The 17,853-nt window shown below is 41.8% G+C and overlaps 1 protein-coding gene across 1 annotated transcript in view; it reads right to left on the bottom strand.

Annotated features, from left to right (window-relative positions):
• LOC115088123 (cytochrome P450 2K6-like) overlaps positions 1-17,853 on the bottom strand; it is a 108,674-nt gene that overhangs the window by 38,701 nt on the left and 52,120 nt on the right. Inside the window, exon 5 of the mRNA XM_029596096.1 lies at positions 7,143-7,316. Coding sequence (XP_029451956.1) covers positions 7,143-7,316 — 174 coding nt within the window. The remainder of the gene's footprint in view (positions 1-7,142; positions 7,317-17,853) is intronic.

The following is a 17,853-nucleotide window of genomic DNA, read 5'->3' as shown; positions in this document are numbered from 1 at the left end:
TAGCAGTGAGCAAGGCATAGTTGAGGTCTGTAGCAAAGATCAATGGCAGGTGGCAGGCAAGAAAGTATTCTGGGCTCGTAGCAGATGTCAGGGGCAGGAGGCAGGCAAGAGAATAATCTGGGTACGTAGCAGAGATCAATACCAGGCAGGTAAACAAAGGATTGGGACAGGCAAGGCTAGAGGCAGGATAAGGCAAGGTAGACTGGAAGGGCAGGGCAGGCTGGATGAGATGAGGCAAGGCAGGCTGCACGAGGCAGGATCAGGAACAAGGCTGAAGCAAGGCAGGAGATGCAACAAGTAATGCAGAAGATGCGAATGGATCTGTTACTGAAGAATTGGCTGGAAGTGAGGCTGGGGTTTAAATCCCCAGCCAGCGCTGACATCATCTCCCGACACATTGGCTGTTTTCCACCATGGTGCCATATCTTTCTGGCATGTGCTTAAAAGGATGACAGGAGGCAAGAAGGCAATGTCTATGCTGCAAAGAGGCATTCTGGTTTTGGGGTGGACAGACGGCATTCTGGGGTGAGTCCAGCCAACAACCCCATGATCGGCCAAATGTTACAAACACAACAACAATCTACCCATAGAACAAAGAGTAAAATACAAAGCCCTATGCACCTTACATAAACTAATACATGACGAAAAAGCTGACTGGCTAAACACAGCACTACGGGTACACGTCCCACACAGAAACCTTCGATCAGCAAACAAAGCACTCCTAACCATTCCATCAGTCAAAACAGCAAGACTGACCCAGGTGAGAGAAAGGGCCTTATCCTTGGCAGGCCCTACACTATGGAACGCAATGCCTCCTGAGATCAGATTACAAAGAGATCTCAAAACCTTTAAGAAAAGTTTAAAAACTTGGCTTTATAAACAAGCCTTTTACAAAGAGACCAGAGAATAGAAAATACACAGGAATAGGCAGAAGAGCATCTGTAAACAGCACTATTCCTAAAATGTTCTGGATAATATTTTTAATAACTCTATTTCACAACAAACGTAGTAGTAAAACTTAAAGTATGTGAATTTTACCTGTGAATAGTACCTTACAGGTACATCACTAAACAAGCGAAGCTTTTTTTTTATGATAAAATGTAACCGAACCTTTTTGGCACCTGTTAGAATGTATGATGGTACGCATTCACCCATCCTAATCTATGTGCCTACATGTAAACCGTTGCGATGGTATATAACTTAGCGACGGTATAGAAAAGATTTTAAATAAATAAATAAGTAAATGAATGAATGAATAAATAAATAAATAAATAAATAAATAAATAGAGAGTATCAAAGGGAACCTCTAATAATGACATGAATACCACAAGGCACTTACAGAACATCAAAGGAGAAAAACAATAGTGGCATGAGTAGAATGGGAGAAGAAACTTGCATATTTTTTTTTGTTTTTTATAAGTAAGGAATACTATATTACCATATTACTTATTTTTTCCCTTTGTTCACTCAATTGGAGATTTTGACACTTTTTAACATCCCTAAAATTTTCCCCACATCCAGGGTACTGGGATTGGTCAAGTTCTGCCTATAAAACCTGGATGAGCATGGCAGAGTGTGGTTGCATGAGAGGAGGTGAGTTTCTAGTGGACCCTTCTAGGCCATACAGCCTGCATAACAGAGATAAGGGTTTTTCTCTTGCTAAGTGCCTGCACAGACCTAGGAGCGATTTTTCCTTGAGGAAAATATGAAAAGAGAGTGTGTTTTTACTTTTTTGGTAAGAACTCTATTTTTCCTTGACTTGCTTCAGCTCAGGAGGGAAGTCACCCCTGCCTGAGAGGAATAGGCTTGGGTTCTGCTTTGCCCTACTTTCAGTCTAAAAGGGGGAAAATGTGGTTACCCAGAAGAGAGAACTGAGTGAGAGGAATTTGTTTTTTTTTTATTTGTTTGATGGGAGGAATCCTTTTACCTTCAAATTCCTACCCAATTAAGGAAGGAGAAGATCTTGACTTTTCCTGTATCGGGAAGGGAGACTGACTCTGAGCAAAGACATTGAGAAAGATCAAAGCACTAAGAATTTTGTTTTATCTACCTCAAGATAATTTTTGTATTTTTGTCTTTCTGTAAGTTTTGTGATTTGGATTTTGATCAGTTTTTCCTGAGTTGAAGTAAATATTTATTATTTGAATATCACTCCAAGTGTCCAGCCTGTTTCTTTCAAATCTATGGAAGTGCCAATCAAGACATCAAGCAGAACAATTGATGAGAATTTGAGTAACTGTATAAGGGTCCCAATCCCTGTGAGCCTAGGGTACTGGAGGCTTGACCTACTCCCTGCTGGAATAACCCCAACACCCCAGTAGCTACTACAGAGTTTTGGATTGTGTTAGAAAGAAAGGAGATCCGGGGAAGTCAGTGACCCTAGGATCTGTTGAGTGCCCATGCATTTCAGGAGTTAACCGAAGAGGGGGATATATACAGTTTTTCTTTTAGGGGATGAATCATCCCTGTATAACCAAGAGTGAAGCAGGGTGAGGAAACTTGGCCAGGGTCCTAGAGTGGTACAAGAAAAGAACTGAAAAGGTATCCATCTAAATGGCAAAGCAGAGATATTGGAAGCTGTATGTACCTAGCATTCAGCTGCATAACTAGGGGGCGTTCTGAGAGCAGGCAGGAGACATTTTGGGAAGGAGTGGAGTTAGATACATAATAAGGTCATTTATCAAAATGCTATAAGGCATTTTTACATGCATTAAGCACCTTTAACGCATGCTAAAACCCCTTAATGCATGTGATAGCACCATAATGTATGGTGTGATACAAATCCAAAAAAGAGGAGGTGGGAGTGGGTCTACTGTTTTGTGAAGCCCTATTGCATGGCTTTAATACTGATTTTAGCTACATCTTTTTCAGTAGGATTAAGCTGTGTGATAGGATGTGTTGGGGCTTTATTGCATTTTGTAAACAGTTCTTAAGTGCCTGTTTTAGCAGTTTTGAAGCTCTTAGGGAATCAGCCTAGGCTAGTTGAGGGTGAGGGAGGGGGAGAGGGAGAGACTAGCCATAGTGGCCTAACACTAGATAGGTATTTATATCTCTATGGGAGGCCCACCTAGTAACTCGAGGTGAGGTTTAGGTATTAGTGTAGGGGTTAGGGGCCACTTTGACATTCAAAGTGAGACGTACAAACAGAACAGTGCTCTTTTGTGAAGATTTAATGACCCTCGGAGTGAGGAAACTCACTCAAAGATGATATTTGTGCAATGTTCTCTCAGCCTAGCTTGATGTTACCCAGGTAGAGAGTCCATCAAGCTAGGTTGAGAGATCACCTGCCTATTACCATAAAACATGCCCCCTTTTTCTATCGCATGCGATATTTAGTGCATTTTGATAAATCCAGGCCTAAGTTATGTGGACAACTCCAATATTTGGCGTTAGCCATTTAACTTATGTAGATAACTCTGGTCACACCATCGGCCTCTCCTAAAGTTAGCCGGATATACTTATCTGGCTAACTTTAAAATAGCTGGGTATATTCAGTGGTGCAGCCACGCTGCTGAATAACCCTGTTAAGTTAGCCAGATAGTTGCCTCTGGCTAACTTAACTAGCCTCTCAGCGGCTGAATATCGGCTGCAAGGTATACTACACAACCAGGAAAGAGGTGGGATGGAAGGAGAAACATGATTTTTTATTTTTTTACATTTTTACTTTTCGGAGAGAACAGAATAGAGATGCAGGGTAGGAGGGCCAGGTAGGAACCCAAGAGTGGTACAAGAAAACAATAAGGTACAGAAACAAAAGAGAGGCAGGGCAAGAAGAGCAGGCAAGCCAGCTCAGCAGCAGCTACAAGAATGGGGGAATCCTGGTGTTCTCACTACAAGTGCTACCAGAAGATCTTAGATTTGCTCTAATAGACACCTTTCCAGAAGGAGGCAAAGCTTTTCTTCCACTTTTACGATTGTTTTTGGAACCAGAGCATCTGCCTCTTGATGTCATTCCCCAAGGCATTATAGAAATCTGGATCATGTTTGTACTTAATAAAGTTCATAATATGCACCCTCCCTAGTGACTTCTGCATACTCTATTTTGTGCAAGTGGGATTCAATGAGGTACCCCATTCAGGAAAACAGTTTCCGTTAACTATATGTTGGGAATTGAAAATATGAAGCATGGCAGATAAGCAGCCGATAGGGGCCAATTGATGGGCCATGCAGCCTAACATTCCATGCCTACTTCCTTGTCTTAACTGTTATGTATGTGTTGTTAAGGACTGCTTTGGGAAAGAGAACCAACAAAATGCTTACCTTAGTGCACACCTCCTGGTTCTTGCTTGGCCCGTGCCTTCTCAATGAAGCTCCTTTGTGGTCATTTTCTAACTATAAAAGGTACTGGATTGGGCTCACTAGCAGCTTTTACCTTCCACTTTTGCCAATGGGGAAAAGGAAGAAAGCTCAAAAGGTTTCATGGGTTTGTGACCTGGTACGACCTTACAGAAAATCAGGTGTGTGTGTGTGTGTGTGTGTGTGTATGTATACTAGTACCCCTGAGAGGGGGTAGACTGAAAGGTGACAGTGACACTGTGAGAAGTCTTTGGCTGGCCAGAGGACAGATTCACTAAGGACTCTGGCTATTGTTTTGTATTTTTTATTATTTATAATCAAAATAATAAATACAAGCCTGCTTATCTTAGCAGTGCTAGAAACAGAAAATATAACAGTTTAAATCATTTAGCAAAGTTCCTGCTTTCTCCTTCTCTCATATGAGGTTCCCCTGTTCCCTCTGGATTTGCATTCTTATCTCTCTCCCCAGGAAGACCTCCCTGCAAGTAGTGTTCCCTTGTAAGCTCTCTTAAGGTGGACCCAGCTAAAGCCATATTACTGGACTTTTAAGGAGGGTCTGTCATATACTCCTTTACAGTGACATGGCAGCTATTAGGGGTGTGCATTCGTTTTGAACTTAAATGTAAAACGCTACTTTTTTTTTTTTTTAACTTAAAAAAGTGATGAGGCGAAAACGATCGGATTTCCAACTTATTCAACATAGCTATGTTGAATACGTTGGAAATCGCGATTGTTGATCCAAAATAAAAATTAAACCCCTCACCATCCTTAATCCCCCCCCCAAAGACTTACCACAACTCCCTGGTGGTCCAGCAAGGAGTCAGGACGCCATTTCTGAACTCCTTTGCGAGGAGCACGTGACGTCGGTGCCACGTCGGAGTGACGCGGCGTCACGTGATTCCCCGCGGGTTCGCTCCGGGACCCTCGTTCGACCCAAAAGGAACTTTTGGCCAGCTTGGGGGTGTCAGGAGGCCCCCCCAAGCTGGCCAAAAGTTCCTTTTGGGTCGAACGAGGGTCCCGGAGCGAACCCGCGGGGAATCACATGACGCCGCGTCACTCCGACGTGGCACCGACGTCACGTGATTCCCCGCGGGTTTGCTCCGGGACCCTCGTTCGACCCAAAAGGAACTTTTGGCCAGCTTGGGGGGCCTCCTGACACCACCAAGCTGGCCAAAAGTTCCTTTTGGGTCGAACGAGGGTCCCGGAGCGAACGCGCGGGGAATCACGTGACGCCACGTCACTCCGATGTGACGCCGACGTCACGTGCTCCTTGCAAAGGAGTTCAGAAATGGCGTCCTGACCCCGCTGGACCACCAGGGAGTTTTGGTAAGTCTTGGGGGGGGGGATTAAGGAGGGTGAGGGGTTTAAATTTTTATTTGCACATATGGACATAGACTCAACTTATGGAATTCTCCATATGTCCATATTGACCGCAAATGACCCCCCCTTTCGACTTATGGACTTATGAACATAAACTTTTGGTCTGCACATCCCTAGCAGCTATATGTAAAGGAAAAACAAAACTCGGTAGATTAGAAGATAATTTTTTTTAATGTATAACTTTTTTTAACTAAATATGTAATAAAAAATTTAGATGAGAAAAATGCACAAAAAAGGATCCCATGAACCTCAGCAGGTACTGGATGAACCAGTGGTAGGCATGTAGCTATCATCAGAAGAGTGGGCTGTGAACCACTCAAGTAACTGGACAATGCACTCAACCCGTGCAGTCAGACCTGAGGTTGTCCTGCATAAATGGTCACATTTTGGCATATCCTCTCCAAAGCTGTACCCACAGCTTTCTGAAAGCCATGATCCTGGCACAGGTCGCTGCAGAAAGTGTTTACCAAGGCATGGTCTGGCATGCTTGCCTTCCTCCTCCTCCTCCAACAAAAGGCGGTCAGTAACAGGTCATGGGGGAATAGGGGAGGTGATCTTATATGGGGAACAACTAAAAGGAGGAGGTGCAGATGTGCCTGCTTGCACTTGAGCAGGAAGGGCATCCATGATTGGGGTATTAGCCCTTTATTAACAAAGTTAGTTCATAAGACACATATTAAGTGTATTTTAACATGTGATATCACAACATAATATAGACCCCCTTAGTAAAGAAGAGTAAAACATTTCTTACCAATCATCACTATTTAAATAAAATATATCATCTGTTTCTGGTGGTATATTTAAACCAAATAAACTTACTGAGGGTAATTTTCTGCTGCCTGCATAGGGCTAAAGCCTGTGTGTAGCCCACATTTTCAAAGTAGGAGCATAAATCCTCTTTGAAAATTCTGGAGTGTGTGTGGAAACTAGGGATGTGAATCATTTTTCTAACGAATTGAAATATCTTACGATATTTCTAAATTCGTTAGAAATCGGCTAAAAGAAAGAAATGATCAATTTTAACCCCGATTTTTCATAAAATCGTTTTTCGGGTTAGTGCAGGCTAACGGGAATTAGCCTGCACTAACAAAAAAACGTTTATTTTTGTTACATTTTGTTATTTTTTGCTATTTTTGTTAGTGCGGGCTAACATGAGTTAGCCCGCATTAACCCGAAAAATGATTTTTCACAAAAAAAAACATCAGGGAAATGCGGGAAAATGATTTTTTTCCCGTGGCCAGATGAGCCTGAAAGCGGGAACGATTGGGCACCCGATTCATATCCCTAGTGGAAACAGTGCCAAATTACACACACGCAATTATACATGCTTGTGAGGTGTAAATGTTTGTGTGTAGATTTGCACGCATACTTTAGAAAAGCAAAAGTGTACATATAAACAGTTTCCCTACCCCAACACTGCCTCCTCCTGAAATTTATATACAAAAATAGAAGAAAAAAAACCTTACCGCTTCTTGTCTGACGAGAAAGACATCAATAAGACTTCTCTGGTCATTGGAATCTAATTGTTTCAGATGCTGAATTAAAGTCTTTGCTATGAATGAGCGAAATTCATTTCTATTTTTTTTAACACTCCTATATCCTGCCAGTAAAAATCCCAAGGCAGGATATATATTGTAAACCTAATGAAATAAAGCAAACTTTGTAATAAATATTTTTTATCTTAACTATCAGAACAACAATTTCTGATGAAATGCCAAGTTAATTTATATTTCAACATATGCCATGCTTAAATCGGAAAGCATGGTGTATAACAAATTAGGAATAAATACTCAGTATGGACTGTACAAGTGAGAAGCACCTTGATCAATGTTGTGAAAGAATTACCGGTATATATTGTAATGATGCCAAGATAAAAACCAAAAGTATCCATCCAGCTTGCCCAGTTGATATTCATCTATTTTGGGTAGATCCATATATAAATTACCATATGCAACCCAATGCCAAATTCCCCCTCCTACATGTCTTTTACCAAACCTCTCAACCTTTTTCCTGCCATTGCCATCCATAATCTTTACAATGATGTCTTTTACTATCTTCACTAGTAATCTATTTCTTCAACTTTGCTGCTTAAAAGATCAATATTTAATCCATCACCCAACCCAACCCAATGCCCTTCCGGAAGAAGTGGTGAAGACCAGAACTGTGAAGGACTTCAAAGGGGCGTGGGATAAACACTGTGGGGTAAATTTAAAAAAAATGCACGTTCGCGTACTTTTGTTGGTGCACCAGTCGCAAACAAAAGTACGCTGGATTTTATAAGATACGCACGTAGCCGCGCGTATCTTATAAAATCCTGGATCGGCGCGCGCAAGGCTGCCGATTTTGGGCAGCCGGCGCGTGCCGAGCCGCGCAGCCTACCTCCGTTCCCTCCGAGGCCACTCCGAAATCGGAGCGGCCTCGGAGGGAACTCTCTTTCGCCCTCCCCTCACCTTCCCCTCCCTTCCTCTACCTAACCCACCCCCCCCCCAGCCCTATCTAAACCCCCCCCCCTACCTTTGTCCATGGATTTACGCCTCCCGGAGGCAGAATTAAATCCACGCGTGCCAGCGGCGGGCGTGGATTTAATTCTGGCGCGCCGAGATGCAACCCGGGGGCGGTTCCTGAGGGCGCGGCCACGCCCCCGAACCGCCCCAGGCCGAAACCACGCCCCCGGGCCCGCCCCCGAAACGCCCCCGACAAAAAACCCCAGGACTTACGTGAGTCCCGGGGCTCTGCGCGCGCCGGCAGGCCTATGGAAAATAGGCGCGCCGGCGTGCAAGGCCCTGCTCGCATAAATCCGGGCGGATTTACGCGAGCAGGGCTTTTAAAATCCGCGCCTGTGGATCCATAAAGTCTAGAGGACGTGAATGAAGACTGGGTGGCTCACGGGAATGACGGCTACTACCTGGAGATAATACCCTTATTCAATAAACATACACACGGTTAATGCGACTCCAACATTGCTCTAAGACTCCAACATTGCTCTAAGCTTCAATGTCAAGAGGAAATGTGGAAAAAAGGATTTGCATTCACAAAAAAGCGGGGAGTAGCTTGCTTGTTACGGCGGTTACTACCCCAAACCAAATAAGTCTGATACTTCACTTTCAATGCATATCCAGCATAGCTCTCTGCTTCAACGGCAAGGGGAATGAAGGACTGAATTACATAGTCTGGGTAAGCAAATAAGCATGGGTGTAGCTTGCTTATTGCGGCGGTTACTACCCCTAACTAATTAAGCTTGATATTTCACTTAGATGCAACTCCATCACTGCTCTACATTAATGGTGGGGGTGGAAGGGAAACAGAACCAAAAGGTTACTAAGAGCCAAGAGTAACAGATAAATATGAGAAAAAAAAAAGTGCGAAGCTTGCTGGGCAGACTGGATGTGTCGTTGGGTCTTCTTCTGCCATCATTTCTATGTTTCTATGTTTCTATGTCTTATTACCAAGTTTCATAATACACATAGCCCACAAGTTTAGTGAGATTGTTGCAAACAATCTGGCCTGCCCCTATTAATTTGTTTGGGTTTCAGCAATAGACCTTCCAGGCAGGTCACCCCAGCCTTTCTGGAAGCCCGATGCTATTGTACCATTGCTGTTTAGGGCTCTAACTGCTACTTCATACCCATGCTTTCTTGGAAGCACATGCAGTTATACCACTGCTGTTCTGTAGTATGTCTGCATGTGCTTGTGCATGACTTGCACCAAACAGGTTACCGCAGTGCTTGATTACTATCCTCTTGTCCCTATTCAACCTCTGTTTTTATTTCATGCTTTTATGAATTCTGTCACCATTTTTGTCTCTACCACATCTTCTGGAAGGTATTCTGTGAAAAAATATTTCTGACTTGGAGATTCATATCGCAACCTCTAGTTCTACATCTTTCTGACAACTGAAAACCTGTGCTACTTGGACATTACTTTTCAGGTATTTCAATTTCTCTTTCATATTCTTCCCATCTCTCCTCTACTCCAGAGTGTATATATTTAGTTGCTTAAGTCTCATCAAATAGGATGCAGACCCTGAACCATTTAGGTTGCCTTTCTATGGACTTCCTCTAGCCTATCTCTATCCTTTCTGAGATATTGACTTCAGAACCGAACATAATAGTAAAGGTGAAGTCTTATCAACAATCTGTATAGGGGCATTATTACCTAATTTGTTTCTGCTAGTTATTCCTCTCTCTATTCATTCCAGCATTCCTCTGGCTCTGGCTCCAAGTTATCACAATGCTTTTTTACCTTGAGATTATTGGACACTATCACCTGAGATCTCTAACCTAGTTAGTGCATATAAGCTTCTCTCCCCCCTCCCTCACATCTTATACTGTTCCCTCAAATGTCTGCACCACAAATGCATGACTCTAGGCTTTTTTGCACAACTGTCAAGCATTTGACCATGCCTCAAGTTTTCTTAATACACTAGCATATCCCCACCATAACTCAATTCAAGGCTGTATGTTATAGAATACTTTTTGGTACATCATAATGAAGCACATGCATATATTGTACCATACAATTCCTTGAAACAGAATGTTCTGTTGAAGAGAAAAAAAATGATAAAAATCTAGAGCAATTAACTCAACCCAGTTATTAAAAAAATTAGAGCTGAACAGTCTGACTTTGACCCAGCTCAAATCCAGATTTTTACTAAAACAGCCTTGCAGATTTTAATGCTGCCAGAGGACAAACCTAGTTCAACCCAGATCTTCCATATATTGCACTAACTCAACCATTATTCATGAAATGTGATGTCATTTGAGGAGCAAAAGGTAACTTATTCTACCACGTAATATCACCAATCTATAAAAGTTCATACAGTTCCTTCCTTTTCAGAGTATCTTCTCTCATAGTCAGAAAGTATAGTCAGGATTCTTTTTGAGTACACATTTGATAGAGTAGGAAAAGTAAATTAGGGAGATTTACATTCTTATAAAAACATAGTCTATACTACAGTATATGATGGTAACTTTCAAATGAGTGAGCGGATGCACATTTATGCATGTCCATCGGCGCATGTTCAAAATGCGCCAATTTTATAACATGCGCACACATAAGAGTACCAATTTCTACCAGTTCATCCAGAGTTTTGCCCAGTCTATAGCTAGTTCCTCCAACTCTCTCTGGCTCTTTAGCCTACACTCCCCCCCAGTTAATCCAGACCTCCTCAAATCCTTCACAGATTCTTTTAACTTTTTTTTTTTTTTACTTAAACCTCCTCCATAGCAGAAGTAAAGTTATGTGGCAATGGACCTGGATGTGTGCCCAGGTGTGTAGGTACTTGTGTGCACATTTTCTTGGCACCACCTTGGAATGCCTACACCAAGGTACATCGCTGATTTTTGAGTTGTGCATTGACATTTACAGCAAATGTTTTCATTTAATTTTCTATGCGATTTCCATCAGCATAAAACAGTCTTTACTACCCTCGCTCAAGGTCTAAGGATTATGAAAGAAATAAAGCAGATAACAATACAGGGAAAGTCTCTGAGAGGGAGCATTTCAAGTGACTTATTTTCTCAAGAGCGAATCTCCATGAGAGCGATATTATTCAGGTGTTTCCTTTGTTGTTTTTTTTTATGCAATTAGGTATGTTTTATGTGTAATCCGCCATGATCATCAGAATGTACGATAAATAAATTATTATAAATAATTAAATGAATAAATATACATTTATCAAAAATATACAAACAAAATATAAGAAAAAACTAAGACTTAACTGATCATTTTTTTCCCTTTATTTCTGCTACACCAGACCAGAAATGTTTGGGATTCATCCCTTTCCTCTTTACTGACGGAGTAGAATGCCCTTTTAATGAATTATTTTTTGTCTGGCATCACTTGTACTCATAAGCACTGCAAGAAACCCTTTAAAATTCAATGAATTCAATAAATTCTTCTTGCCAAAGCTGTACCAAAAACATGCTAATTTTTAACTAAATACCAGTTAATGAAGTATCTCTTGAACTTTCTCTTGACCTTCTTTTAAACATTATAAACTATAGGGTGGGTTCTGGACAGGTGTAGCAGAAATAAGGAAAAGTAAATTATCAAGTAAGGCTTAAGGCTTTCTTTCTTGTCTTTCTATTACACCTGCCCAGAAACACTTGGGAACTTACAAAGCCCAGCTACTTAGGGAGGATGCAACATACACTTTTAGAACCCCTGCACCATATGCAGAATCTTCCTTAGTGTATGCATCCAACATGAAATTTTTTACAAAAGTATTCATACTTGCATGTTGCAGCTTAACATATAGTATAACTTATTTCTTCACTGCTGCAATTTCTGCCGAAGAAGCACCCTGTGCTTGTAATGAATACGCTTTCAAAATCTCTTGTGGCTTTTTCCTCCGCATGATATAAGCTGTTGAGATCATTTCCTTTAGCCATCTTGAAATGGTAGCCTTTAAAGCTACCTCACCTTTATGATGACCTCCCAAAGAGCACAAACACTCTGTCAAGTTTTCAAACTAAATTAGTCACTTCTAAATAACTTATTATTGCATGGCACATATCTAAATACTTCAAAGACCTATGCCTTCCCCTGCAGACAATTTCATTGAAAGCCGGTAAATATATGGCCTGACTAAGATGTAAAGAACTCAGAACGTTTGGTATAAAAGAAAGAACAGGGTAGTTATTCCTATTGAATCTGAATCAATCCTTAAAATAGATCCTTGCAAGAGTACCGGTAATTCAGAAATTTGTCTTGCTGAAGTTATAGATACTAAAAGTACTATTTTTAGAGTGATATCCTTTATTGTTGCCTTCCTAATTGGTTGAAATGGTAGTGAGGTTAACACCTTTAGTGCTATATTTAGATTCCACTATGGCACAATGGGTTTAAATGGCAGTCAGATTCTTTTAACTGCTTTTATAAAAAGCAGCAGTAGGAATAAATGGTACTCTTATAATAGCCAAAATCCACAACAAACAAACAACAATGATTTGGCTCAGAAAAGAACTCTATATATGTTCTCTAGCAACCGTCATACATGGCCACAGTGAGCTGGGTGGCTTATATGTGCAAGCTCGTAAAGCTACTGGGCTTGAATAATCATAGGTTGCAGAGAAATTGAAGAGTGCTGACACTGTGCGAAGCAACTACTGTGTGAGCACTTATCTGGTTCCACGTGTTGCAAATAGATGCATGTAATCCTGAAGGGCTGCTCCAACACTGCGGTGTTTCGGAGTATTGGACTCCTTCCTCAGGGATCCTTCAGGTGGAAATGTACTTTATAATTCTATGTGGAAACAAAACAGTTCTTTAATTATTGCCTGTAGGGCTAAAAGTAACATAGGACATTATCAGGCTGGTGGAAAAAACTTACGTAGCCTTTTGATTGCAGACATTATGAACGCTCGTGAAATGTCACTAGAAATGCAAAATATGAAAACAATGAATATCCAGAACTAATTATATTGTTGTGCCGGACAATGGACGAGGCACATCACTGAAAATGCAGAGTGAGGAGCATTGCATATCCCGTATTTGTAAAATATCTGGCAGCTCTGGGTTGAGGAGAAAAATATCGCTCAAAATGCAGAGAAAAGGGGAAATGTCCCGAGTATGTTGTAATATCTGCCGGCATAAGGCTGGAGAACAAAAAAATGCCTTTGAACAAAAATAATGCTTGCATATATTTCAAATACCTCCTACAATAAGTACTTACGTGCACTTGTATAGTGCAGCCTCACGGCGGTTATGCTGCAGAATGACAGGCGTAGCGCTGGGAAAAACGCCGGTTTTAAAGGCGAATCCTCCGTGTAGAGTGACAGAAACCGGAAATGACGGGGGTGAGCCAATCGCAATAGAAAGCTATGAACTCCATATATGGGCAATGACGTCAGAAAAGCGGCCATTTTGAAAAGAGACCTCGTGTGGGGAATACTGAACGTTAATGAACTCACCATAAAAGGATAATGACGTCAGAAGGGCGGCCATTTTGAGGATGCCAATGGACCGGGAAATACTATGCGTTGATAAACTCACCATTTAAGGGTAATGACGTCAAAGGGACGGCCATCTTAAGAAATGCCAATGAACCGGGAGATGCTATGTGTGTATGAGCTCCCTAAATATAAACGATAAAAATGTGGGGGATGTCTGTTTTGAAAGACTAGCGGGAAGAAAAACAAAAAATCAAAAGTGAAAATTGCGACGGGTGCAACTTACAACTGACCACATTTGAAAAGGCTATAAATAAATAAATCCCATGCTACAATGTATGGAGATACATCTGCTGCAAATGATGGAAATGCAATAAAATTAAGGGAAAAATTATAGATCCGGAACGTTGCACGGTGTATATCAGATCAGGGAGAACCATTCCACCTTTTCATTAAGACCTTGTGGTTCTGTAGAACGTAATTGGAAGATCCAGCGGTTTTCTTTGTAATTTAATTGGGATACTCTATCCCCTCCTCTCCAATGTGGAGGAACATGTTCCAAGATGAGCCATTTGAGGTCTTCGAAAGTATGAGCATGTAATATGCAGTGTGAAACAACCGGAGCTTTGATGTCTTTATTGTTGATTCTGCTGCGGTGCTCTATGAGACGTATCCGAATCTTGCGCCTTGTACGTCCGACATATATTTTATTGCAGGGACATTTTTCCCTTAATTTTATTGCATTTCCATCATTTGCAGCAGATGTATCTCCATACATTGTAGCGTGGGATTTATTTATTTATAGCCTTTTCAAATGTGGTCAGTTGTAAGTTGCACCCGTCGCAATTTTCACTTTTGATTTTTTGTTTTTCTTCCCGCTAGTCTTTCAAAACAGACATCCCCCACATTTTTATCGTTTATATTTAGGGAGCTCATACACACATAGCATCTCCCGGTTCATTGGCATTTCTTAAGATGGCCGTCCCTTTGACGTCATTACCCTTAAATGGTGAGTTTATCAACGCATAGTATTTCCCGGTCCATTGGCATCCTCAAAATGGCCACCCTTCTGACGTCATTATCCTTTTATGGTGAGTTCATTAACGATCAGTATTCCCCACACGAGGTCTCTTTTCAAAATGGCCGCTTTTCTGACGTCATTGCCCATATATGGAGTTCATAGCTTTCTATTGCGATTGGCTCACCCCCGTCATTTCCGGTTTCTGTCACTTCTACACGGAGGATTCGCCTTTAAAACCGGCGTTTTTTCCCAGCGCTACGCCTGTCATTCTGCAGCATAACCGCCGTGAGGCTGCACTATACAAGTGCACGTAAGTACTTATTGTAGGAGGTATTTGAAATATATGCAAGCATTATTTTTGTTCAAAGGCATTTTTTTGTTCTCCAGCCTTATGCCGGCAGATATTACAACATACTCGGGACATTTCCCCTTTTCTCTGCATTTTGAGCGATATTTTTCTCCTCAACCCAGAGCCGCCAGATATTTTACAAATACGGGATATGCAATGCTCCTCACTCTGCATTTTCAGTGATGTGCCTCGTCCATTGTCCGGCACAACAATATAATTAGTTCTGGATTTTCATTGTTTTCATATTTTGCATTTCTAGTGACATTTCACGAGCGTTCATAATGTCTGCAATCAAAAGGCTACGTAAGTTTTTTCCACCAGCCTGATAATGTCCTATGTTACTTTTAGCCCTACAGGCATAATTAAGAACTGTTTTTGTTTCCACATAGAATTATAAAGTACATTTCCACCTGAAGGATCCCTGAGGAAGGAGTCCAATACTCCGAAACACTGCAGTGTTGGAGCTGACACAGTAGTTGCTTCGCACACAGTGTCAGCACTCTTCAATTTCTCTGCAACCTATGATTATTCAAGCCCAGTAGCTTTACGAGCTTGCACATATAAGCCACCCAGCTCACTGTGGCCATGTATGACGGTTGCTAGAGAACATATATAGAGTTCTTTTCTGAGCCAAATCATTGTTTGTTTGTTTATAAAACGAGCAACATCCATCTGTGAAGAAATTGGCAAGCCTCTGATTTTTCTCCTATAGTAGATAATTGCTGCAATCTGTACTTTCAGCGTATCAAGGGGGTCATTTATCAAAAGCTTATTGCATGCTACTGCCGACGATAATGTTACTAACATTATCGTCGGCAGTAGCACGCCAAATACACCAGCTTTCACGGTGGCGCTATTCGGTGCGAAAGCCGGCAGCCGGCATACTGCCGTGGTGCGAAGGCTGAGGGCTTTCGCAGGCCCGCCCCCCCCCCCTCTTCACCCCCCCTTCCCCCCGTTTTCGCAGGATTCATCATTCTGTGAGGAATGATGAATCCAGGCCCAAGTGACAACCCATTGTCCAAACCTCTTTGCAAAAATAGTAAAATATCTGTTATTTATGATTGCCATGGGGAAATGGAGTTTGCTTTACAAAAAACTTTCAAAACAGAGCCATATTTGGATGTATGATAAAGCAGTAAATCTTCTTCTTTTAATAAAGTACATATTATCTTATTTGAATAATCTTTTGATTTAAGTCTCCCCCTTTCTAGAGTCATGCCATAAGATAGAAAGGAGCCAAATTCTTAATCAGGATTGGCCCCTGATGTAAAAGCCCTCATTCTCCCGGGACAGCTATTGGCCAATCTACTTGCAGTTCTGAAATAGGTCTGCATACACGGCCTTCTTGGCCAATCTGAAGCAACAAGGATTAACTGTGCTTTTTCCTTCTTGGTTTTCTGAATCACATGCCCTTTAATTGGCCATGGAGGGAAATCATATAAGAGAAGGCCAGGTGATCATGAACGCTAGGGATGTGAATCGTTTTTTTGACGATTTAAAATATCGTCCGATATTTTTTAAATCGTCAAAAATCGTTAAAGAGTGCGATACAATAGAAATTCCCCCGATTTATCGTGAAAAATCGTTAATCGGGTTTGTGCCCACTAACGGGAGTTATTTGGGGGGAGGGCGGGAAAACCGGCACACCAAAACAACCCCTAAACCCACCCTGACCCTTTAAAACTAATCCCTTACCTTCCCCCACCCTCCCAAACCCCCCCAAAAATGTTTTAAAATTACCTGGTGGTCCAGTGGGGGCGCAGGGAGCAATCTTCTGCTCTCGGGCCGTCAGCTACACTAATAAAAATGGCGTTGATGGCCCTTTGCCCTTACCATGTGACAGGGTATTCGTGCCATTGGCCGGCCCCTGTCACATGGTAGGAGCACTGGATGGCTGGCGCCATCTTTAAATTTGAGTGCCATTTTTAAAGATGGCACCGGCCATCCAGTGCTCCTACCATGTAACAGGGGCCGGCCAATGGCACGGATACTCTGTCACATGGTAAGGGCAAAGGGCCATCGGCACCATTTTTATTAGCGTAGCCGACGGCCCGAGAGCGGGAAATCGCTCCCCGCGTCCCCACTGGACCACCAGGTAATTTTAAAACGTTTTTGGGGGGGTCAGGAGGGTGGGGGAGGCTAAGGGGTCAGTTTTAAAGGGTCAGGGTGGGTTTTTTGTTTATCAGATCGGGCGCAGCCAATAAACAAAAAACCAATCAGGCCGGACGATAAAAATTATAAGATTTGAATCAGAACCGGAACCAAACCAATTCCAGTTCCGATTCACATCTCTAATGAACGCATCTATTCCTTCCATGCCGTACTCCCTTCAGCGACTGTGAAAACAAACTACCTTGGCTTTGTTTCTTGTTGCCATTAAATCTATTTGTGGCTTGACCCATTTTTGGATTATGTTCTGAAAGACCTCCTGGCATAATTCCCATTCACCTAGATCTATGGTATTGTGTCTCAAATAATCCGCTTTGATATTTTCCTTTCTTGCAATGTGTAGCACTGAAATTTGAAAAATATTTTTCTCTGCCCATTGAAACAGAGAATCTGTTCCCTCTAAGATTCCCTAACTTCAAGTTCCTCCCTGCTTGTTGTATTGTTGCAGAGGAATCTTACTGCTTTTCCTTACAGAATTTTCCTGAAATTAAGTGAATCACTCCTCTCTAATCTGTTTATGGACCAAGATATTTTCACCTTTGACCATATCCCTTGGACATAAAAACTCTGATAGTGTGCTCCCCAACCTTTTTTGAGCTTGCATCTGTTTCAATTACTATCCAAGATAGGTGGAGGGGTGTCTACTAATATTCCCTTTAAAAGGTTGTCCAACTTCCAAAGAAAACTGTCCTTTAATGAGGAAGGTAGAAGAACTAAAGTATCATATTCCTGGAACTGAGAGGACC

This window comes from Rhinatrema bivittatum, chromosome 3 (assembly GCF_901001135.1).
Source record: "Rhinatrema bivittatum chromosome 3, aRhiBiv1.1, whole genome shotgun sequence".
NCBI classification, from domain to species: Eukaryota; Metazoa; Chordata; class Amphibia; order Gymnophiona; family Rhinatrematidae; genus Rhinatrema; species Rhinatrema bivittatum.
This window is presented reverse-complemented; position numbering and strand designations above follow the sequence as displayed.